General features: G+C 49.6%; 2 protein-coding genes across 2 annotated transcripts in view; one reads left to right on the top strand and one right to left on the bottom strand.

The window, feature by feature from the left end:
• The first annotated feature begins 806 nt into the window (after positions 1 to 806).
• zgc:101540 (hsFATP2a_ACSVL_like domain-containing protein) lies at positions 807 to 10,027 on the top strand. Its single transcript, XM_042109132.1, has 10 exons — positions 807 to 1,415; positions 3,228 to 3,440; positions 4,029 to 4,187; positions 4,309 to 4,433; positions 6,119 to 6,313; positions 7,609 to 7,699; positions 8,444 to 8,642; positions 8,845 to 8,942; positions 9,054 to 9,184; positions 9,530 to 10,027. Exons 1-10 carry the CDS (start codon positions 902 to 904, stop codon positions 9,704 to 9,706), a joined length of 1,902 nt encoding a protein of 633 aa, XP_041965066.1. The 5' UTR covers positions 807 to 901; the 3' UTR covers positions 9,707 to 10,027.
• A 253-nt stretch (positions 10,028 to 10,280) lies between these two features.
• Positions 10,281 to 24,834, bottom strand: part of tjp1b (tight junction protein 1b) — an 84,228-nt gene continuing 69,674 nt past the window's right edge. The window contains 19 exon segments of the mRNA XM_042109131.1: positions 10,281 to 12,413; positions 13,141 to 13,284; positions 13,638 to 13,855; positions 15,288 to 15,705; positions 15,960 to 16,090; positions 16,265 to 16,465; positions 17,097 to 17,188; positions 17,450 to 17,629; positions 17,631 to 18,095; positions 18,097 to 18,339; positions 19,924 to 20,145; positions 21,498 to 21,896; positions 22,209 to 22,309; positions 22,439 to 22,649; positions 22,752 to 22,834; positions 23,031 to 23,126; positions 23,214 to 23,398; positions 23,784 to 24,003; positions 24,178 to 24,286. Coding sequence (XP_041965065.1) covers positions 12,319 to 12,413; positions 13,141 to 13,284; positions 13,638 to 13,855; positions 15,288 to 15,705; positions 15,960 to 16,090; positions 16,265 to 16,465; positions 17,097 to 17,188; positions 17,450 to 17,629; positions 17,631 to 18,095; positions 18,097 to 18,339; positions 19,924 to 20,145; positions 21,498 to 21,896; positions 22,209 to 22,309; positions 22,439 to 22,649; positions 22,752 to 22,834; positions 23,031 to 23,126; positions 23,214 to 23,398; positions 23,784 to 24,003; positions 24,178 to 24,286 — 3,813 coding nt within the window. The 3' untranslated portion in view covers positions 10,281 to 12,318.

Here is a 24,834-nt window from a genome sequence, read left to right as displayed (position 1 = left end):
TTTTTAGGGGTTAATCAATGACTGGAGTGCATCTTTAAATTGTAAAGTGTTTGGGCACAATCCTTCCTGCATTCCTGTTTGAGTCGAGGAAGTGTTACAAAGAAACCTTTGTCCCATGCAATAGACTTTACAGCAGCATTTGGTATAACTCAACCATGGAATCACTCAGAGAAGCCCCTAGTCCCAGCTCTCAGATGGGGGTTGCGGAGGTAGACTTTACTATGATGAACTTTTACCTAAATGTGATCTCTTTGTGTTATCCAATCCCCGGACGCACATTCGCCCTTTGGTATGCCTCCCTCAAATTCAAGTGTAGGCCTACACTGTGAACATAGGGTTGCCAGATACACACACGAATTTGTCTAATACGTGACTGAGCCGCACACAGAAAAATCATTAAAATAGGCTTATTAAGCGATGAATACCAGCAGATGCGTCTGCGAGAGAAAACACGTAGTTCATATTTCTCCATTATTTTTTACCATAGGGCTATAACGTCGTAGACAAGAGCTTGCCTCATCAAAATGATCGGGCTGAAACGCAGTGAGTGAAGTCTAGTCAAGGCATGCCCCATCACGAGTTCATGATCGAAACATGAATTTGGTCACCAGATTTCCAACAAATCCGAAATCCAGCATTCAGAAGGATTACGCTAACTCAGCTGATATAATAGGCACATCTGCAGGGTTGTTTAACTGTGGTTTGTGGATTTGGGGTATTGAGAGGAATGGAGCTTAGCACACATCTGGCAACCGCATTCGGATCATACGTTGGGGGTGGAACCAAGGAGTACATCTGACTGAGCTTGCACGCAGAGACAACATGAAATCAGACTGATATTTAATCTTCTGGTGAGTCGTGCTAACTTACAGAATGCGTTATCGCTAAATGTTGCCTGCGCATGGAGCTAGCTTCGTATGTCAACATAACTGCGCGCAGCATGTACGTCTGGCTAACTATTTTAGCAGGGTTGGCTGTTTTGCCAGCAATACTGAAACCGTTCTTCCCCTATTTTTTTCAGGATCTTAGGTACATTCTTAAAACGATTCGATTTGGAATCAGGCTTACCAAATACAAAAGAGGGAAACCCCTCTATAGCATTCTGGATTGTTTTTTGGATGCTGTGAAGAAACATCCGAATAAGATCTTCATTCACTTTGAAGGAAAGTCGTACACTTATCTGGAGGTTGACAAACAGAGCAATAAAGTAGCCAATGCTTTACGGACTTATGCCTCGCTCAAAGAAGGGGATACTGTCGCCTTGTTCTTGGGGAATGAGCCTTGTTATGCATGGACATGGCTGGGCCTGGCCAAACTTGGCTGCCCTGTGGCCCTTCTCAACTACAACATAAGGGCGAAATCACTGCTGCACTGTTTCTCCTGTTCAGGAGCCAAAGTTCTAATCGCGGCTGCAGGTAGGTGACGCGAGTGTCACTGATCACGAAATCATCGGGTTTACAGTGCGCAGATTGCAGGTTTCGCAGTTTTAATGTTTGAAACGTGATTTGGGATTTGTGGGGGGAGAAAACGTGACGCCATGCGTATTTATCTAAGGGGAAATAAATAAAATCCAGACACGTGGTTCTTGTGTAACCAACCTGCATCGTGTCCTGATTGTATTGATCTTCTCACGCTTGGTTGAGCTGTCAGATAGGGCCTACATCCTAAATAGCCTAACTTTCCAGTAAAGTTACTCATTTTAGTCTGCATGTAAAACTGATTTTGATCTGATATAATCTTAGTAATATTTTGTGTCTGTTGGTTATGTGCACTCTATGCCAATAATTAAATAGTATAAAATCCCTGTTGCCTAATGTTTTGGGGCCATAACCTTTTGTCTATTCCATTAACAAATCCCAACATTTGTTTGCGGTTTCCTAGAACAAAGGGGTGCTCATCTTACTTCTATGCTCAATTTACCCCGTTCTCCCCACAGGGCAACAAGTTCTACCGAGTGGGGAAATGATCAATTCTGCGACATTATTACAGGTTAACCTGTTAAATACCGTGACAGATTAAGACTCCGATACTTTGTCTGGTGTATCCCTTGCAGGACTAGGCGGAGGGTCTGAGGTAGGCTATCAAGTTAAGAGTTAGAGCTGGATTTATGGAAGTGTGTAGCCTTCAGGGTGGAGCACAGATTATTGTTATCTGGTGGGGTTTTGTCAAGGCAGTTATTGTATGAAGGGGCAGGTCACAGTGGAGCTTGTATATCCTGTATTAAGTGTAGTAGTGTAGTAGTTAATAATTAGGGTGGAAGTAAGACTTATTCAGACCACACAGAAATATACACTACCAGTCAAAAGTTTGGAGACACTTATACATTTCCATTCCACTCCATTATAGACAGAATACCAGCTGCGATCATTTGCATTGTTTTTTTCTCCTTGACACAAGGGTTGAACGTAAAGGATACTGTTAAAAATCTTGGTGTATTATTGACAGTGATCTAAATTTCGACAGTCACATGAAACCGATAACTAAATTAGCTTTTTACCACCTCAAAAATATTGCCAAACTTAGAGGGTTGATGTCAAAATAAAAACTCATTCATGCATTTATCTCCAGCAGGGCTGATTACTGCAATGGACTGTTCACAGGCTTTCCTAAAAAGACTATTAAACAGCTTCAGGTGATGCGCTATATAAATAAACTTGACTTGACTTGACTTTTACTCAGGGCAGCAGTTTTCAGATTACATTATGTGCTTACATAATTGCAAAAGGGTTCTCCAATGTTTTCTCAGTTAGCCTTTTAAAATGATATCAGATTAGTAAACAGAATGTGCCTTTGCAACATTGGATGAATGGTTGCTGATAATGGGCAATGTAGATATTGCATTAAAGATCAGCCATTTCTTTCTACAACAGTCGAGAATCATTTTGCAATTATGTAATAATGTAATCTGTAATATGTAATAATGTAAACTGCTGCCCTCATTTAAAAAACAATGCAAATGATCTCAGCTGGTATTCTGTCTATAATGGAGTGGAATGGAAATAAGTGTCTCCATCTCCTTGACTGGTAGTGTATATGTGGTGAAAACACCTCTCAAAAGTCAAATCATTCTGGATCCATCATATTTAACCAAGAGTGTTATTGATATGCAACACAACTAGGCCATTGATTGGTGAGTTGAAACGTTTCTGCCCAAGACTGATACAAATAGTCATCACTGAAGCCTGTTGTGGACGGATGAGTCACCTGCGTTCCCTGCGCTCCTTCAGAGCTGCGGTCAGCAGTGGAGGACGTGCTGCCAGTGTTGAAGGAGCAGGGCATATCCGTGTACCTGCTGTCCGACGAGAAGGGCACCACAGATGGCATCAGCTGCATCTCCGAGGTGATTAGCCAGGCACCAGAGACACCTATCCCACGCTCGCTTCGTGCCAACGTGGGCATCAGGAGCATCGCCCTCTACATCTACACCTCAGGCACTACAGGTAGAGACAACTCCTATACATCCATACCGGAGATAACTCCTATACATCCAGCAGTGCAGGGCAACCGTGGCCTACTGGTTAGGGCTTCGGACTTGTAACCGGAGAGTTGCCGGTTCGAACCCAGACCAGTAGGAATGGCTGAAGTGCCCTTGAGCAAGGCACCTAACCCCTCACTGTTCTCCGAGCCGTTGATGCAGGCAGCTTACTGCGCCGGGATTAGTGTGTGCTTCACCTCACTGTGTATCCACTGTGTGCTGAGAGTGTTTCACTAATTCACGGATTGGGATAAATGCAAAGACCAAATTTCCCTCACGGGATAAATACTTACTTACTTACTTACATCCGTACCTGAGACAACTCCTATACATCCGTACATCCATACCTGAGACAACTCCTATACATACGTACCTGAGACAACTCCTATACATCCATACCTGAGACAACTCCTATACATCTGTACCTGAGACAACTCCTAAACATCCGTACATCCATACCAGAGACAACTCCTATATACCCATACCTGAGACAACTCCTGATTGATTTTAATTTTCACAATGAAGAGGTTTGTTTTGGTGGTGCCCCCCCCAGGTCTTCCCAAGGCTGCACTAGTGACCCATGAGAGGGTGTGGGCGGCCTCCTTCGTCCAGGCCATGTCTGGGGTGACCAGCACAGACGTCTTCTACATCAACCTGCCGCTCTACCACAGCGCAGGCTTTCTCATCGGCCTCGCCGGCTCCATCGAGAGAGGTAGCTCCTCCCTCAGACGTCACGGCCGACGTGATGACCCGAGTCACTCACAAGCTCAGACATCACTGCGGTCAAGATGACCAAAGTAACTCACATGCTCTTATTGTCGTCCTGCCTGCAGGCATCACTGTGGTTCTCCGGAGGAAGTTCTCGGCCTCGCAGTTCTGGGAGGACTGCAGGAAGCACGATGTGACCGTGATGCAGTACATCGGGGAGACGCTACGGTACCTCTGTAACACCCCACAGGTGAGCACACACACACACACACCTCTAACACCCCACAGGTGAGTGAGCGTGAGCACACACACACACACACACACACACACACACGCCTCTAACACCCAAAAGGTGAGCACACACACACACGCCTCTAACACCCCACAGGTGAGCGCACACACACACACCTCTAACACCCCACAGGTGAGCGCGTACACACACTCTCCCATGCCCACATCCATGGCTGAAGTGCCCTTGAGCAAGGCACCTAACCCCTCACTGCTCCCCGAGCGCCACTGTAGCAGGCAGCTCACTGCGCCGGGATTAGTGTGTGCTTCACCTCACTGTGTGTACACTGTGTGCTGTTTGTGTTTCACTAATTCACGGATTGGGATAAATGTAGAGACCAAATTTCCCTCACAGGATCAAAAGAGTGCTATACTTACACACACCTCTTCAACTGGACCTTATTGTGTCTTGAACTTGAACTGTATTGATTTATTTTAACTATTTTAACTCCCCTTTCCACATTTTGTGCAAGAACAAATTGCTCTTATGAATGAACTTTCCTTGCTTTCTAAAGTGTGTGCTGTAGTGTTCTAAAGTGTGTTCCTGCTGTAGCGTTCTAAAGTATGTTCCTGCTGTAGCATTCTAAAGTGTGTCCCTGTGTCCCCACACACACACACACACACACACACACACACACACACACACACACACACACACACACACACACACACACACACACACACACACACACACACACACACACACACACACACACACACACACACACACACGAGCCTACTGGTTAGGGCTTTGGGCTTGTAACCGATGGGTTGCCGGTTCGATCCCCGACCCAGTAGGAAAAATGTGGGCGTGGAAAGTGGTTGAGCACTGCTCTCCCATGCCAACATCCATCCTGTGTGTGTTTCACTAATTCACGGATTGGGATAAATCAGAGACCATCACAGGATCAAAAGAGTATATATACATACTATACTTACACACACACACCTTTAACACCCCACAGGTGAGTGAGCGCGCGCACACACACACACACACACACACACACACACACACACACACAAATCTAGACGCACTCTAGCGGCAGCAAACGGAATTTGCAGCAGGGTCGTCTAGCAACTCTCCGTTGGCTTGCGAGCTGGAAAAACCAAACTCTGGTCAGGCCAATCACATTGTGTATAGAGTTGGTGGGCGGGCATAACATAATGACAGAGTTGCGACGGCTCCGTGTGAATTCCCTGCTACTTGAAAACAAAGAAGATGGGAAGCGGTCTTTAGCTCTTTCGGCATTGGCTGCGACTCAAAGACTTGGAGTTAAGCTTTTCTTTGAGAAAAGAACGGCACTAAAGTCATTCCTTAGAAAGAAATATGTATTCAGAGTTTTACCGATCAGATACAGCAAAAGTTTGATCTACCAACTAGCTCCACTGGTGGGAAAACGCATGGGTTGTTGCGCTATCCTATTGCGTGCAGAGGGAATGTGAAAGACAACCGGTTATCCCGCCCCTTGGATTGAGCCCTGCCCTGGTGTGTTCCCAGACCCACCATCTTAATGTGGGTCTGGCTTGCCAGGCTACTAATTTGTGGCTTGTCCTCCATATTGTCCAGTGTGTATTCTTAAGCGTGTTTGACTGGTCAACTGTGTCCATAACCAGAGAGCAAATCAGTGTTCCTGGCCTCCCTTACAGAAAGACAACGAGAAAAATCACAAGGTGCGGATCGCTATTGGCAACGGTGTGCGCACTGACGTCTGGAACGAGTTCCTGCAGCGCTTCGGCAACATCTACGTGCGTGAGCTGTATGCTGCCACCGAGGGAAACGTCGGCTTCATCAACTACACCACCAAGGTCGGCGTGGTGGGACGCGTCAACTTCCTGCACAAGGTGAGTCGCCGATCTGCCCAAGCCGCATCCCTCAGGGGCGTCCGCTCAAGGCCCACGAACTGCAGAGCGCTGATCAGTTAACCAGCCGTTTCTTTACAGGGCATTAAACACACTCTGGCTTCAGTCGAGCTCTAGTCCAGTGGTATGCTGCACCTTCATTCATTCTTCAATTGGACCTTATTGTGTCTTGAACTTGAACTGTATTGATTTATTTAAACTATTTTTAGACCTCCCCTTTCCACATTTTTTGCAAGAACAAATTGCTCTTATGAATGAACTTGCTTTCTAAAGTGTGTTCCCCCTGTAGCTTTCTAAAGTATGTTCCTGCTGTAGCTTTGTAAAGTGCGTTCCTCCTGTAGCATTCTAAAATGTGTTCCTGCTGTAGCGTTCTAAAGCGTTTTCCTGCTGTAGCGTTCTAAAGCATGTTCATGCTGTAGCTTTCTAAAGTGTGTTCCTCCTGTCCTGCTGTAGCGTTCTAAAGTGTGTTCCTCCTGTCCTGCTGTAGCGTTCTAAAGCATGTTCCTGCTGTAGCTTTCTAAAGTGTGTTCCTCCTGTCTTGCTGTAGCGTTCTAAAGTGTGTTCCTGCTGTAGCGTTCTAAAGTGTTTTCCTGCTGTAGCATTCTAAAGTGTGTTCCTCCTGTCCTGCTGTAGCGTTCTAAAGTGTGTTCCTGCTGTAGCGTTCTAAAGTGTGTTCCTGCTGTAGCGTTCTAAAGTGTGTTCCTGCTGTAGCTTTCTAAAGTATGTTCCTGCTGTAGCTTTGTAAAGTGCGTTCCTCCTGTAGCATTCTAAAATGTGTTCCTGCTGTAGCGTTCTAAAGCGTTTTCCTGCTGTAGCGTTCTAAAGTGTTTTCCTGCTGTAGCATTCTAAAGTGTGTTCCTCCTGTCGCGTTCTAAAGTGTGTTCCTGCTGTAGCTTTCTAAAGTGTGTTTCTCCTATCCTGCTGTAGCTTTCTAAAGTGTGTTCCTCCTGTCCTGCTGTAGCGTTCTAAAGCATGTTCCTGCTGTAACTTTCTTAAGTGTGTTCGTCCTGTCCTGCTGTAGCGTTCTAAAGTGTGTTCCTCCTGTCCTGTTGTAGCGTTCTAAAGCGTGTTCCTCCTGTCCTGCTGTAGCGTTCTAAAGCATGTTCCTGCTGTAGCTTTCTTAAGTGTGTTCATCCTGTCCTGCTGTAGCGTTCTAAAGCGTGTTCCTGCTATCCTGCTGTAGCGTTCTAAAGCGTGTTCCTGCTGTAGCATTCTAAAGCATGTTCCTCTTGTTCTGCTGTAGAGTTCTAAAGTGTGTTCCTCCTGTCCTGCTGTAGCGGATCTTCCCGTACTCGCTGATCAAGTTCGACGCAGACAAGGAGGAGCCTGTGCGCAACGCTGAGGGGCTCTGTGTGAAAGCCGCCAAAGGTCAGTCGCTCTCAGAGGGTCAGCCCTGGGGACAGGTGAAGGTTGAAGGTCATAGGTGAAGGTTAAAGGTGAAGGTCACTGCCTTTAGTTCGGCTGTCTGTTGGTCATGGTTGAAGAACAGATAAAGTGAATAACCAGACCTTGGATAAGTCTAAGATGTTTTGTTGGTTTGAGACATTCTAAAATGTCCTTTCATTCTATTTTATAGACTCTGTATATTTATATTTGTGTCATTTCTTTCTCCTGTTCACACATCTGTTTCTCCACCTTGCGCTCTGGGGCCTTATGTAGAGCGACTTCAAAAGCCTACAGCAGACTGACACCCAGAGGAGCGAATGGCCAATACTTTCAGAACACTCCAGAGACAGCAGCTCATTTCCTGCTCGTGATAACATTTATATAGCGCTTTTCTCACAACCAAAGCACTTCACAGTGAAGGGGGAACCCACCTTGGGTATTGCACAGCAGCCATTATGCGCCAGAATGCTCACCACACACCATCTTGAGGTGGAAAGTGAGGGAACGATTGAATGAGCCAATTACACTAGGGGATGATCAGGGGGCCAGTTTTGAATGCATGTTCTTCCTTGTCAAAAAATAACCACTGTATTAGCCTAAAAGGCTGCAGTAGTCGCAGCTCACCACATTTCATCCAGTGGCTGTTCACCGTAAGGTACGTGTGTTCCATGAGGTGACGGTGTGTGTGTGTTCCATGAGGTGGTGACGGTTTGTGTATTTTTGTAGGCGAGACAGGGCTGCTGGTGGGGAGGATAACGAAACACTCTCCGTTCGTGGGCTACGCCGGGAACAAGCAGCAGACGGAGAAGAAGCGTCTGCAGGACGTGTTTGTTAAAGGAGACCTGTACTTCAACAGCGGAGACCTCCTCAAGATCGACCACCACAACTTCGTCTACTTCCAGGACCGCGTGGGCGACACTTTCAGGTAACTGCTCTGAACAGGTGGGCTTCTGGGTAACTGCTATGGACAGGAGGGCTTCTGGGTAACTGCTCTGAACAGGTGGGTTTCTGGGTAATTCCTCTGAACAGGTGGGTTTCTGGGTAACTGCTATGGACAGGAGGCTGACCGTGTTCTGTGTCCTACACTTCTGTGTTCTGCACTCATGCTGAGCGTGTTCTGATGGCAGGTGGAAGGGGGAGAATGTGGCTACGACGGAGGTAGCCGACATCCTGGGCACGGTGGACTGCATCGATGAGGCCAACGTCTATGGTGTCAAAGTGCCAGGTGAGACGGGATTGGCTGGTCCTGAGGCGGTAGTTTTTAGATCTCACACACACCCCTGTAGTTTCATGTCCAAGATGTAAAGTGACACCCGTCTGTTCATCTGTGTGGCAGGTCATGAGGGCAGGATCGGGATGGCTGCCATCACGTTACAGGAAGGGAAGGAGTTTGATTGTGTCGACACCTGTCGTCACGTGGCCAACTACCTGCCTGTTTACGCCAGGCCGCGCTTCATACGCATCCAGGTGAGTGAGGAGAGTGTCACAGAACACCTCAATCAGCAGCATTCAGGTGGGCACCAATAGGATCGCACAGATCAGCAGCATTCAGGTGGACACCAATAGGATCACACAGATCAGCAGCATAAGGTCTGTATGAGGACTATCACAGAACTGAGATCAGTAGCATGTGGTGTGTGTGTGTGTGAGGACTAAAAGAGACCTGAGACCAGTATAAGTGTGTGCGTGTGTGAGGACCGTAAGATTATCATCAGGTGTCAGTGTATCTCTCAGCGTTCCCCTCTGCTTTGAGGTCAGTCCTGTGCTTCAGCGCTGACTAACGGTAACCCTGCTCACCTGCCTGCATTTCAGAGCTGTCTGGAGATGACCGGAACCTTCAAGATGAAGAAAGTGAAGCTGGTGGAGGAGGGCTTTGACCCCGGGGTCATTCAGGACGACCTTTACTTCCTGCACCTGGAAGAGAAGAAGTACGTGCCGCTCACCAGTCAGATCTACGACTCGATCCTGGCCAGAGAGATCAAGCTGTAGCCAGTGGAGAGAGGTGGACTGTGGCTGAAGCAGCACCGTAGCGGTTCTTGTTCTTCGGGTTCTGTATTTCCAGGAATTAACACAGATAGCCTTATGACTAATCTCAGGGAGGATTTGTACATTAATCACATGTAGAGTAGAGCTAAAGCAGCTGTTCAGCGGTCCACGTCCTTCAGACACAGTACGCAGCCCAGCAGACTGGAACGTGTTCTCAGGCAGACGCTCCACTACGGTACGTCTGACGTCTAACCGATACTGTTCTAAATGGAAAAATGTAATTTCTACAGAATAATAAATTACTAATAAAAGCAACTCTCGTAATGCCAAGAGAACTTCTGTGCTGAGGCGTTGCAGAGGCCATGTTGACGGCTTTGATATATTAAATCCACCCGGGTGACAGCCATGAGGGTCAACTGGTCAGGCAGTAGACTGACACTGGCTGGTAGGAGGGGCACGCAGACCAATCTGACCAATCACAGGCCTGAGATTTGACTTCAGAAGTGTAATTTAGAAGATGCACCTGGAACTTCACAAAACACACACACTGATTAAAACACACATTACAAGCGGCCAGTACTTTAAAAATGAATTTATTTATTAATTCAGTGGTATACTTAGAAATGTGTTGCAAATAAAATAACAAAAGGAAAAATAAATGAAAAAATCAAGAGTCAGCCAGATGAGGAGAAAGTAAAAGTGGATCCAAGCCGTGTTTTATCAAAAGAACAGCAGTACTGCAGTGCCTTGATAAATCGTCTCTTAGTAGAAAAATACATTTGAGGGGCACCAGCACAGTCCAGCGTCCTGGATCACTAACAGAGGATGGGGTCTGCCCACAGACGCAGACCAACGCACACAGATTCTTTAAATTAGTTCAACCAAGCACGTCCTATTTGGTAAATAAGAATAAAAAGTTTCTGACTGTTAAAAATGCCTTTAAATAGTGTTTATATATATATTTATATATTTATTTATATATATATATTGGTAGAAAAAAGTTGTTTTATGCTAAGTTCCAAGGCTCAGGGCTATAGCCAGAATACAAACATAACCAATGTCATCATTTTTCTTTTCCTTTTTTTTTAAGAAACATTTTCCTCTTCAGTTTTATACAAAATAACAAAGATGTACAAAAGGGCATTTACAGTGGAACCAAGGCCATGTACGAGCATTATGTACAGCAACAAGTTTAAACATCACCTAGAGTTTTCTTTCTTCCTTTTTTTTTTTTTTCCATTTGACTTCATATGCATAGGCGGAAAAGAAAGCATACCTGTTTGTTAGCCTCGATTATTGGGTGCTAAATCCAAGTTCACCAACAGAATGGGCTTGCAATGGCAAGAGACAACGCTCATCTTTTTTGTTTCTCTGTAACTTACTGCTACAACTTAAACGTGACGTCTGTTTTGTTTTTTTTTCCCTCTTTTTTTAAATAAGATATACTGTAAAGGAAAAGGTCTTATGCAGATAAGGCATCACTGCTTGCAGTGTAGAATGGGTAGGGGACAGGGTGTGTGTGTGCTTGCAGTGTAGAATGGGTAGGGACAGGGTGTGTGTGTGTGTGCAGGTGCTTGCAGTGTAGAATGGGTAGGGACAGGGTGTGTGTGCAGATGTGCGTATCTGTGTATGTGTGTGTGTTGAACTTAGTAGCAGGCTTCTGGACCTGAGTCTTTGCACATGCATAGATCTCTAAACAGCAGGAGGTTTGGGAACCCAAAATCAGTTAGTCTACAGTAAAACATGACTAGAAAACATCAGCTCACAACAGGGAGCCCCAGGAGGCGCACACAAAGTCCTTCAGTAGTAGGAGTGCTCTTCTCCCAGTGTCCTTCAGCTGGGACATTCATGTCTCTGAAGACTACATATCCCAGAATCCTTCAGTACCCTCTTCATGGGCTCAGCATTCCATAGATCTTCTAAAGTCCTTCAGGAACCCATCCCCCTCCCCCACCCCCCTCCCCCCTCCAAAAAAAACCCCACAACCACAGTCCTCAAAAACAAAAAAGTTCTGCATACATCAACTTTTCTGTTTCTGAGCATATAAGTAGAATTCTCAATGCAAGTGTTAAACGTACTATGGTAATGTTCTATGTTCATTTTTTTCCTCTGGCTCCTCTGCCTGGTTCTGTTCTGGTCTTGGTTTGGTAGAAAACGGGCCTGAGAGAGCCAGGGCGGGGACCGCAGTCCATCTGGGTCCAGAGCCCCCCTCATGCAGCCACGGCCCCACAACTTCACTTACATACAATTCATTTACTGGTATGTCATTTTTTGCAAGCCTTCAAGCACCAAAAAAGATTTTTTTTTTCCTTTTTAAAATAAAAAAAGAGTTTGGGTTGGCGACCACACGCATGAGGGTTGTGGAGATGGGGAGTGGGTGGGGTGAGGTGCGGTTGCCAGGCAAATCCATCCCCCGACGACGACAACATTTTTTGGGCGTAAAATGAGATTGGAGAAAGGGAGAGGGGAGAATACTTCACTGAATGGGGGAGGAGCCAATTCCCTGGAGCAGGGGGAGGAGCCAATCCCGTAGTGTAGGGGGAGGGGCCAGGGATGTGTGCCCCTCCCAGCGGTAGCTTCATGCGGCGGAACAGGCCACCGAAGCGTGGGCCTCCTCAGAAGTGGTCGATGAGTACAGAGACGCAGTTGGCCCCCACCAGGTAGTTGGGGTCGCCGGGGAGCGCCTTGTTCTGCCAGCTCTTGGGGTCACCTGAATAGGAGAGAGAAGGCAGACACATTAAGACCACAGGTGCGGCTTAATGAGCGTGCTCACACTGGCGGGCACAGGGTCTACTGCGCACGCCGCGCTCGATGGGCACGGGGGCCTACTGCCGTCAGAGCTCAGACCTAGACGGTGTGTACACACACACTCCAGGTGATCAGGCCTAGACAGTGCGCGCACACACACACACACACACACATTCCAGGTGATCAGGCCTAGACCGCGTGCAGACACACATTCCAGGTGATCAGGAGGAGCACCATCATGACAGACATCAGGCTCAGGTAGGACTCTGGTCACAGGCCCACAGGAGCCCTGTTCCTGGACAACACCTATGTGATTGACACACTGATGACCCAATCCCCAGGGTAGCTCCAGAGCTGGGGACCTGTGATTGGCTTAGGAGACTACACCATCTGCACCTCCTAGAGGTGGATGTTTAACTCAGAGCATCACCAGCTCATCTGATCATCTTCAGCGTTTCATCGGCTACTGTTACTGGCCCTCATCAGAGCCTCTCACGCGCCAACAACTCTGGAACTGCCCCACACACCCACACCTAGAGGTGTAACCCCAACACACCCACACCACCGAGGAGTACGGTTTACTGTGAAAAGCCCAGAGAGTGAAACTGCCCAAGCAGATAGATTTACCCCCCACCACCCCGATCAGCTGCCCTGCAACCCACAGAAGGCCAGAGAGAGGGACGGCGTACCCGACGACGAGTCGGAGGATTTTAGAGCAAAAGACCAACCATCAGGGGTCATAGACGCACAATGAGGCAGGCGCAGCTCCACGGGCTTCTGGAACTTCAGGCCGTGAGGACCGCACATCACCAGGGGACTCAGCAGGGTTTCACCTGGAGGACACACACAGACACAGAAAACACGTTACACATCACATTTCAGGCTATGAGGACTACATCACCAGGGCGCTCAGCAGCGTTTCACCTAAAGAACATACACGCACACACGCACACACAAGGCCATGGGAGCTCAGCAGTCTCTCCCCCAACAAGCACAACACACACTTCATACACACACACAGGTAGCACATTACCCTGCCACACACAGGGTGTATGTGTATATGAGTCCTGGTGTGCATGCATGTGAATAAGAAGTAGGGATGTATGTGTGTGTATGTGTGTGTGTGTGTGTGTGTGTGTGTGTGTGTGTGAGAGAGAGTGTGTGTGTGTGTGGGTGACCGACCGACCTTTCTCCTTGTCGAGTGGAGGCAGGATGCTGTTGTCACGGCACACCTTGAAGTAGATCTCCTGCTCGACACCGTCAGGTATGGCCCCCTGCGGAATGATGATGCTCACACCTGTCTCGATGGAGCTCAGCACGCCCCCATTACAGTTAAAGACGCCCCGCGCCGTGGCAACCACTGTGTGGCCGTCGTCTTCGTCATCCTCCTCCAGTGCACTGGGGCTGCCGCACAGGAAGGTGACGCGCACATCATCCAACAACATCTTCATATCCCTACATTAGTCATCTTCATAATCCTACATCAGACACTATAGACCATCATCTTCATAATCCTACAGGCTACATAATTCTATATTTGCTATGAATAAGTTTGATGTAAGCATATGTATTTCAGTATATTTGGCCCTCGTTTGCCTTTGTGTGAGCGAGAATGTTATGCGTGAAATCTGGCATGACTCCCCAACAACAACAACAACAACATTATTATCTTCATTAGATAACCCTACAGATACTAGGGCTGTAACGATATACGATTCGAACCCGAAATCGCGACATTCATATCCACGATACTGTGTCGCGGTGTGAAAAGGCAGAATCGCGACACACCCTTTCTAGTGTTTCACGCACTGCTTTGCAGCTTACGCGGCCGCAAAAGCAACCCACATCTCCCGCTTTACTTATCGGTAGCCTACGTTATCCAAAAACAAATAAATAAATAATAATTTCATACCTCTCCTTGCTTTCATTGTAGACTATGTGTGCAACTTTACCAAACAGTATAGAATTAAACCCCCTCTCCTTGCCCCGTTCTCTCCCGCGCTCCCTCCCTCCCCTGCTCAATGAACACGCGCGACTTAAATAAAACATTCACAATCATGAAAGCAAGGACGCATAGAAGACGACTAGCTAAATTACTATTAAATCCGCTTAGCATCATTAGCCATCATTGCTGCACATATTTGTTTAAAACTCTTGCATTGAAGTTGACTGATCATCTCAATACCAACGTTTCCCAAAAGGGCCCGTCCCAAGGAGAACAAGTATTATCTTGAAACTTAAAACACACATGGGGAAACTGAACAGTCCAATCAGTAGACTATGATAGGCTAAGCCTAGGCTATAGGCTAATCTGCATAAAGTGTGCCGTCATAAATATTAATCATTCAGAAAAATATAAAGGATATAAAATAAAAGATATATTGTAATCTTCTGGTGTTCTAAGGGAGACTATTAAAATGTTATTTAATAAAATGTCTAGGCCCCCCCCCCCCCCCCCCCCTCCAAAAAAAGAAAAAAAAAAAAAAAAAAAAAAAACGAGATTCGTATCGAACCGTGGGTCAAAAATCGTGATGCAAAACCAATCGTGAGGTTGGTGTATCGTTACAGCCCTAACAGATACTACTTCATAATCCTACATCAGATACTACAGGACATCGTCATCTACATAATCCTATATCAGATACTATAGGCCATCATCTTCATAATCCTACAGGACATAGTCATCTACATAATTCTATATTTGCTATGAATAAGTTTGATGTAAGCAAGTAAATATATTTGGTCCTCGTTGGCCTTTGAGCGAGAGTGAGTGTGACGCATGAAATCTGTGGCATGACTCCCCTGCAGAGGGAACGTGCACCTGCACACCACCCACCTGACGGGCACGGCCTTGGGCAGGGCGTTGATGTTGTTGTGCTGGTACTTGGAGCGGTTGTCGATGGTGCGCGTGAAGGTGTCCACACCGCTGTCGTGGTCGGGCTGTGGTGAGAGCTGGGGCTTGGTACCAGGGTTCCCCACACCAGGCTTGCTCTGGTTGTCGTTGGGCAGCAGGTTGTGGTTGAACTTGGGGCTCTCAAACTTGCGCTCAAAAGGCCTGGCCGAGCTGGTGTAGGGCTTGGGCACGTAGCGGTTGTAGCTGGTGGGGGCGGTCTTGGGGGGCGCCTCGGTGCCGTTGACCGGGGGCTTGGGGGGCAGGTAGCCGCTCTGCACAGGGTCCTCGCGAGGGACGGTCCTCAGGCCAGACAGGTCCGGCTTGGCTTTGGGAGAGTTGTGTGGCTCCGGCACTGAACTCACTGGGAAGGGAGAGGGAATAGGGGGGTTGGATGTTCAGACTGATACTTAACCAATGGCTGAGCTGATGGTTAACTATTGGCTAAAGATTCTCAGTAGTCTCAAGGTCAAGCATCTTTCTAGAAATTATTTGAGGTCTAATAACTGAATTTAGGAGAAATTGTCCCATTACATTACATATGTGAAGGTTTTACTTTCTATGGTAAACACACTCATGTGCACACACACACACACACACACACAGTGAGATGCTCACCGTCTGTGGGGTTGAGTTTGGGGAGCGATGTGGGTGGGGCCGGAGGGACGTATTGAGAGGGGGAGGGGCTTATCTGACTGACAGGCTCGTATCGCTTCTCCACCGGGCTGCTCTTGTCCACAGACTCCGCCCTGAAACACGCATGGCAGCAGAGAAAACTCATCACACAAACACACACACTCTTCCTGTGTGACTGATCTAGATCTAATTTGATTGCTAATTCCTATTCATAACTTTGTTTAGGGTAGACTGAATTGTGGCCGAGTTAAATCGGTCAGATTGTGTGTGTGTGCGCGTGCGTGTACCTGGAGTAGGGGTACCCCAGCTGTGTTGGTTTGGCGAGGTCGTGGAAGCGGTTGGCGGGGGGCGCTTTGTTGTCGAAGTTCCTGCGGTCGAAGTAGGAGAGCTGCTTCCTGTAGAACTCCTCGTCCTCGTCCGGCTCATAGTGGTTGGTGCGCACCGGCTCTGCCACCGGCTTTTGCTGCGGCTTCTGGGGCTCAGGGGCCCTACACACACACACACACACACACACACACGTGGGGGAGAGATGAGGGGAGAGAGGGAGATGGAAAAGGAGGCAGGCAGTAAGTGGAGTGTGTAATGAATAATAGAAAAGTAAACGTCTGAGAGGTGGAGTGGAGTGGAGCGGTGTGTGTGTGTGTGTGTGTGTGTATGTGTGTGTGTGTGTTTGAGAGAGAGACGTGAGGTCAGGAGGTCGGTGTCTCGCCTGGGAGCAGTACTACATGATATAATGGGGGGGCACAGCACAATGCAACAGGCTGCCTGCTGCTCCTCCAAACAACCACTAGATGGAGCTGTGGGCCTTCGAGCCTGAGGAGTCATACTAGGTCCACTTCTATTAAAAACATCGTCATACTGTCATACTAGGTCTTCTTTTATTAAAAACATCTAGTCATACTAGGTCCACTTCTATTAAAAACATCTAAATTTAGACAAGGTCCACTTTAATAAAAAAAAAACATCTAGGAAATAGTTTGGAAGGTAAATTCAAGGTAAAGTCTATAATTTTGAGTAGCTGACTTTTCCTTGAATTTTGACAAATTAGACATTCACTTCTACAAAAGGCAGCCTACAATTCAAGTAAAAGCGTGTGTATCTGTATCTGTGTGTGTGTACCTGTAGGAAGTCTTCTCCTGCTCTAGGTTGCTAAGGGAGTTGGCTTTGAGTACAGGTCCGGGAGTCGTCACGGGTTTGGGTAGATCAGTGGGCTGAGAACACAAAGACAGAAAGGATCACACACACACACACACACACACACACACACACACACTCAAAAGATGATGCACTAACAGGGACAGAGTGTGTGTATAAATGAATTGATCAGGTAGCAATTAGCAACCTAACTATGTCTATATCCATATAAATAAAATTACCATCCGCTTCTTCTGAAAGAGAGAGATGGAGAGAGAGAGAGAAAGGGAGACAGAGAGACAGAGAGAGAGAGAGATAGCAGTGGCGTGTCCACCTACCCTGATGCCGCCGGGGTCTCCTGCGTCCTTGGCACGGTCCACGGACACGGAGCGCTTGTTCTCGAACATCCTGACGCGGTTCAGCACGGACTGCGGCTTCATGGCCGGGTCATCATCCGGCTCGTCCCGCGGTGGCGGGGGGAGGGGCTTGTCTCCCGGCGACAGCAGCGTCTCTGGTTTGGGGGGAGGTGGCGGGTGGCGGCGGCGCGTCTGACCCGTAGGGACGTGCGTGTGTGTCTGGGTGGGCGTGTGCGTGCGGGGGGCCGTCTGATCCATAGGGGCGTCCGGCAGGCCCCAGCGCATGTGCGGAGCGCGGCGTGTCGCCATAGTAGTGCTTGGGCGGGTCCGGTGACCGCGCGGTCGCCGGGTAGGCGTGGGACTCAGGCTCGTATGGCGAGCGCGCCTCGTAGGCCGCCGGTGGGGGAGGGGGCGGAGGCTCCTCGTAGCGGGCGGGGCCAGGGGGCTTGGCGTGGCGAGCTCGTCCGTCGTCGTAGCGAGGGCCGCGTGGTGGGCTGTAGTCTCGCGTGGGGCCGTCCTCGTACGGGGAGCGCTGCTCGTAGCCCAGTGGCGCCGGCTGGTGGTACATGCTGCTGGGCAGTGCAGAGGGCAGCTGCGGGGCAGCCGGTTGCTCGTAGGGGGCGGGGGCTCCACTGCTGCTCTCCGTAGATGGGGGCGCGGGGGTCGTAGTGGGCGTGCGGCTCGTAGGCGTGCGATCGTGGCGGTGGCGCAGCAGGCTCGTAACCGTAGGGCTGGTGAGGGTCGTAGTCACGGTAGGGCTGCTGGGCTGAGTAGGGCGCCCCCTGTTGGCCAGAAAGAGGCGGCGCCACCGGCTTCATGCTGGGGTTGACCCGCACCGCCTCATCCATGCTGTACAGCTCCTTCTTATACATCTACACACACACACACACAGAACAAACGTCAAACACACAGCTCACATAACCAATCAGAAACCACATCTAGCCAATCAAAAAGAAGAAACCCAGGAAAACCTGCTAAATTATCCCAGAAAAGACAGAAGAGGAAAAGAAAACAGAAGAGAACAGAAAAGAAGAAGAAAAGAAGAGAAGAGAGGAGAGGAGAAGAGAGGAGAGGAGAAGAGGAAGAGAAGAGGAAAGGACAGGAGAGAAAAGAAATTAGGAGGATAGGAAAAGAGGAGAGAAAAATCGAAGGCTACAGGAAGAGAGGCTCTACAGCTCCATCACCCAATCAGTGCTGGATGGCTGCACCCATCACCCAACCCTTTACATGACTGATAGTACTTACCCTCCCATCTACCCCCTCCCCCTATTTACCCCCCTTACCCTCCCATCTACCCCCCTACCTACACCCCCCCAACATACCTCCCTTAACCTCTACGCCCTTTAACACCCCCCCCCCCCCCCCCCCATGTACTCCCCTTACCCTCCCATCTACCCTCCTACCTCCCCCCTCCCCATATACCTCCCTTACCCTCCCATGTACCCCCCCCCCCCCCCCCCCCCATGCCTAGGGGGCGCTACAGCCATATGCATGAGCTCAAGCCGATACTAGTTGCCCAGGCTGCTTGGGACTGGTTTGCTGAGCCCTTAGGAATGCTGAGATGAGGAAAGCAGCTCAGATCGACCTGAAGTTTGAGCTCAGTCCTGAGGGGCCAACCAAACCACACAGCTCGCCTGCAGACAGCACGCAGGACACCTCACCTGCGCTAATGCACACAGGTGAGGTACGCTGGACTTTAACCAGTCCTTAGCGAACACATGTTAACACACCTGGTTAGGTGCCTGAGGAGTAACGCACCTCCTATAGTGCAGTAGTGCATAACGACTCCATGAGAGCTCTGTCTGCAGGTCAGGCTGCCGCATGCAGAGGTCCAGACTTGCAAATTAATTCTCATTTCAATTTGCAACTATCCCAGATCACCACTACATGAGCCTCTAATCAAAGCACTGCACAGCCACTGGGAGCACTAACACACAGCATTCCAGGTGCTTCTACCACTACACACACATACACACACACCCCAAGCTCTAGGAAAAACCCCATACCAGTCAGGAGCCATGCACAGGAACACAGGCTCTCCTCCCCTCCTTCTCTCTCTCTCTCACACACACACACACACACACACTAAGGCACAGAGATGCACCAGACCCCTCCTCTCTCTCGGGCTCTGTATGGTGCATGAATTACAGTCACACAAACAAACACACATACGCTCTACTCGGCGTCTGAAAGTGTGATCAACCACACACACACACACACACACACACACACACAGGTGGGTACAGCACTCATGCAGATAGCGGTGCTGGTGAGAACAGAGGTGTAGCAGTAGGAGGAAGATGGGGGGAGGAGGAGGAGGAGGAGTGACTCAGAAGCGAGTGCGGAGGAGACAGGCAGGAGGTGCTGAGTGGAGCGGGTCGGTTCGGGAGTCGGGTGGGGCCAGCTGGCCGGCCGCGGGCCGAAGCGGAGCGGTTCCGTTGGAGCAGAGCAGGTACCTGTGGCCCGGGAGCAGGCGGCTGGTGCGGGTCGAGAGGAGGGGTCAGGGGTTCTGGTTCTGGGCTGGGGGTGGGTTCAGGTTCGGGGGCGGGGCTTAGGGGCTCCGATGGGCTCGTACCCGCCAGCTGGGCGCCGGAGGAGGAGGCGGGGCCTGTGGACGTCGCCACGGCAACGGGAGGCGAGGGGAGGGGGGGCGACACGGACACGCCCACAACCTCAGCCTGCGGTGGAGCAGCGGGGCAGAGAGGTTACAGCACACACACATACCGCTAACCTTAAACACATACAAACACACGCGCGCACACACACACACACACACACACAGCTGACCTTAAACACACATACACACACCACTAACCTTAAAAAAACACACACACACACACACACCGCTAACCCTAAACACATACACCGCTAACCTTAAACACACACATTTACCTCACACACACGCACATACACACACCGCTAACCTTAAAGACACACATACAAAGAAATCCTTCAACACACACACACACACATTTACCTCACACACACACACACACACACACACACACACACACACACACACACACACACACACACCCACTAGTACTCCACATACACACAGCTATCTTTACACATACAACTGAACAAAAACATGCATACACAATATCCAGACATGGTATGTACACAACACACACACACACACACACACACACACACACACAAATACCCAAAGAGAGCGCAAACTAACACACATCCTTAGAGAGACAGACACCACACAGACACTGCCAAGCACACTCACTGCAGTATAACGCTCCTTCACAAACACGCGCATGCACGCTTGCTGCAGTAACACATCATGTTCCCTCCCGCTCCTCTCTGCTCTGGGAGGAAGAGAGGCCTTCAGATGATGTATGCTCTCTCTCTGGTGAATATGTCCAGTCAGCCAAACACACTCCTGCAGTGTGCGTGACACACACTCCTTTACTGTTCAACACACACACCTCCTTAAATCTCTGCACACACACACACACAGATACACTCTTAATGCTCAAGAGGGGCGAACACACACGGTCCGTGCTGAAACACACACGTTCAGTTGAGCAGCTCATTCAGATGCATTCATTGGTCATTGGATTAGTGCCACTATCACATCAAGACTCGCTAACACACACACACACACACACACACACACAAGGACATACACACTCTGCTGTGCTGTGAGAAAACACACAAATACACACAACTCTCAGCAACTGTCCCGTGGGTGTGTGTGTGTGTGTGTGCATGCATTTGTGTGTGTGTTAGACAAATGGTGTTGCGTTGGCATGCCCATGTGTGTTGGCTTTGCATTGTACATTCTACAAGTCTAAGTGTGTATAAAAGAGTGTGTTCAGTATATTCCTTTATGGATACACATGAGCGGCTGTGGTTCAGTTGGAGCGTAGGGATTTTGTGTGTGTGTATGAATGAGTGTGTGTGTGCGCGAATGAATGAATGAGTGTGCACGTGTGCGAGAGTGTGTGTATATGAATGAATGAATGCGTGTGTGTGTGTGTATTAATGAGTGAGTGAGTGAGTGAGTGTGTGTTACCTGCTGCGGGGCGGGGCCTTTAAACCCTGCAGGGTCGATGCGGGAGCCCACGCTGAGTGGTTGTGGTTCGGGCGGCACGTGGGGGTTGTGCGCGGTGGCGACGACCGGGGCGACCTGGTATCCGGGGTAACCGGCGGCGTCCTGGATGACGGGCGGCTCGTCGCGCACAGGCTCGCTTGAGCGGGTGATGGCGGGCTCGGGCGGCGGCCCGGCCTCGTCGTTCAGCGTCTCGTCCAGCTCCTGGTCGGTGTAGGCGCCGCCCTCAGTGTCGGTGTCCTCGTAGTCGGACGTTGTGTGGCGGCTGTCCGTGCTGTACATGCTGTACTCGCTGCCCGGCGCAGACAGGTACGACAGCCGGTCGTCATGGATATCCAGGTCATCCTCAGGAGCGCCGTCCGCCTGAACAGGGTAGAGGGAGAGGGAGAGAGGGAGAGGGAGAGGGAGAGGGAGAGGGAGAGGGAGAGGGAGAGGGAGAGGGAGAGGGAGAGGGAGAGGGAGAGGGAGAGGGGGAGGGGGGAGGGGGAGGGGGAGGGGGGAGGGGGGAGGGGGAGAGGGAGAGGGAGAGAGGGAGAGGGAGAGGGAGAGGGAGAGAGAGATGAAAATGAAAGTGAATGAACAGTGACCCAGATTATCAGGTTCTGTTTGAGGTGTGTGTTGGACCTGTCCAGCAAGATGTGTGTGTTTGTGTGTTAGAGGTGTGTGTCGCCTCACCTTGCCCTCGGAGACCCAGACCAACTGGTTCTGCTGCTGCTGGATGGTCTCCTTCAGCGCGCCGTACCAGCCATCGTTCATGTTGTTCAGGTTGATGGTTGCTATGGAAACACAACCACAACACAGATTATCATGATGACACCATCCAGGCAGGGGTCTGGGCAGAACAAGACCAGAGCCTCTTACCCTTCTCAAAACCCTCACACACACACCCACACCCACAAACTCACTGGTGAAGAGGTGGTTGTTGTTCTTCCTCAGCTTGAGGGCTCTCTCGTAGAGTTTGCGGGCGCTCTTGCGGGACTCTGGGCACAGGCGCGTTCTCATGTTCTTGACGCCCTGCTTGCTGTCTGGGCTGAGGAACACCACAATGGGGTACCACTGAGCGTAGTTCAGACGGTCCACCGCGTTAGGGGTGATGTCCAGCAGAGCATGCTTGTCCTGTAGAGACACACCACACCAGCAACAGCATCAGGCCCTGACGCAACTACTAACCAGCATCGGAGAGGAGAGGAGAGGAGAGAGAGAGGGGGACTAACTAACCCGGTCTATGATCTGTTTGATGGTGTGGAGACGGATGATTCCAGAACTCCGCTGATCTGTCCCCGCATCACGAGGCTCACTCTCTGGAGATAGAAAGAGAGGGGGGGGAAGAGAAAGAGAGACCCCAGAGAATGAATGAGTTAATTACTCTTCTACATGTAAGTAAATTACATTTCCTTCCCAGTCTTGAGAGGGCTGGGTGTATTTCTGTGTGTGTGTGTGTGTGTGTGTGTGTGTGTGTGTGTGTGTGTACTTAGTGGGTTTGGAGTGGTCACTCACTAGCCAGCTCAAAGGTGTCTTGCTCCTCCCTGGAGAGCTTCTCTCGGGCCATATCAGCGATGGGCCCAAAGATCACCACAGGACGCAGGAACCCAGCTACAGGACAAACAGAGATGCCTTAGAGATCTTACTACTCATCTACATTTTCTCTTCCCTTCTACTTCTCATGGTGTGTGTGTGTACCCTCTCTCAGGACGACCCTCTCGTATGCGGGGAACTTGGTCTGAACGGGCTGGGCACTCAGGTCCTCCCGGCTCTTCCTCAGATTCCGTTTAGAGCTACGCAGGCCGCGGAACCGCCAGAAGTCGGCCCGGTCTCCGCCTGGGGTCTTGGGCAGCGTATACTGCACACTGGACAGCTGCTCCGCCCTGAGGGACACACACACACAAGGAAGAGATGCAGAATCTTATTGGAGAGGATACAGGTCACTCTCTCTCACACACACACACACACACACACACGTAAGAGATGGAGAATCTTATTGGAGAGGATACAGGTCACTCTCTCTCACACACACACACACACACACACAAGGAAGAGATGGAGAATCTTATTGGAGAGGATACAGGTCACTCTCTCTCACACACACACACACGGAAGAGATGGAGAATCTTACTGGAGAGGATACAGGTCACTCTCTCTCACACACACACACACACACACACACACACCACGAAGAGAGATCAACAGGGAAAAACACCTGCTGTTGTTGGAGATGATTTCACACACACACACACACACACACACACACACCTGTTTTTGTTGGGGATGATGCCCCTCTCCACCTCCTGGTGGTTCTTGCCGATGCGGATGGCGAGCCAGGAGCCCAGCTTGCCGTTGTAGAGTGTGTCGACCACGCGGAACACCTCGCCCTTGTTGAAGCTCAGCCCGTACGGAGACTCCTTCTCGTACTCGAAGTGCGTGCGGATGTAGAAGGAGTCACCCACGTCCGACTCCACGATCCGCCGGTACACTGCAGCAGAGCATCATGGGAAGGCAGGACTTAGACAGGAAGTGGTCAGAGGAGGAACACACACACCGAGGGAGGAGTGAATGGATAAGCAATGGAGAGAGGAAGAGGAGGAGGAGGAAGAGGACGAAGAGGAGCAGCATGAAGAGGAAGAGGAGGATGGAACGTTATGCTCACCGTCCTTCTTCTTCTGGGCCAGGATGGTGACCTCCTCTCCTTTGGGCAGGTCCAGCAGGAACAGCACCGCCTCCTCACGGATGATGTTGGCAAAGTCCACATTATTGACCTGATGGGACACACAGGGCAAACGGGTCAGGGAGAGTGTGAGTGTGAGTGCAGAAGGTGAGTAGGTGGCAGTGAGTGTGTGTGAAAATGCAGGTGAGTGTTAAGGCTTGCTAGATATTTCCAGCCATGTGTCCCACTCACAGTCCCACTCTGAGTACATGAGCTGAGTGAAGAGTGTGTGTGTGTTGGAGAGAGAGAGAGAGAGAGAGAGAGAGAACGAGAGAGAGAGAGAGCACGAGAGAGAGAGCAAGCAAGCAAGCGAGAGAGAGAGAGAGAAAAAGAGAGAGAGAGAGAGAGAGAGAGAGAGAAAGAGAGGTGATCTGATAGCACATTGATGAATATACAGTATAATATTAAATAGTAATACTGTATCATTACACATTTCATTTATGCCAATAAAGCTCCATTAAAATTGAGAGAGAGAGAGAGAGAGAGAGAGAGAGAGAGAGAGAGAGAGAGAGAGAGAGAGAGAGAGAGAGAGAGAGAGAGAGAGAGAGAGAGAGAGAGAGAGAGAGAGAAAGAAAGAAAGAAAGAAAGAAAGAAAGAAAG

Source organism: Alosa sapidissima, chromosome 11, assembly GCF_018492685.1.
Source record: "Alosa sapidissima isolate fAloSap1 chromosome 11, fAloSap1.pri, whole genome shotgun sequence".
Lineage (NCBI taxonomy): Eukaryota > Metazoa > Chordata > Actinopteri > Clupeiformes > Clupeidae > Alosa > Alosa sapidissima.
Note: the sequence above shows the minus strand (reverse complement) of the source record. Positions and strands in the feature narration are given on the sequence as shown.

Excerpts from the sequence above, each read along its gene's own strand:
- zgc:101540 (XM_042109132.1), top strand. The coding sequence starts at position 902 with ATGGAGCTAGCTTCGTATGTCAACATAACTGCGCGCAGCATGTACGTC. Across the intron at positions 8,643-8,844 it reads CGCGTGGGCGACACTTTCAG|GTGGAAGGGGGAGAATGTGG; the intron begins GTAACTGCTCTG and ends TTCTGATGGCAG. Across the intron at positions 9,185-9,529 it reads CGCGCTTCATACGCATCCAG|AGCTGTCTGGAGATGACCGG; the intron begins GTGAGTGAGGAG and ends CCTGCATTTCAG.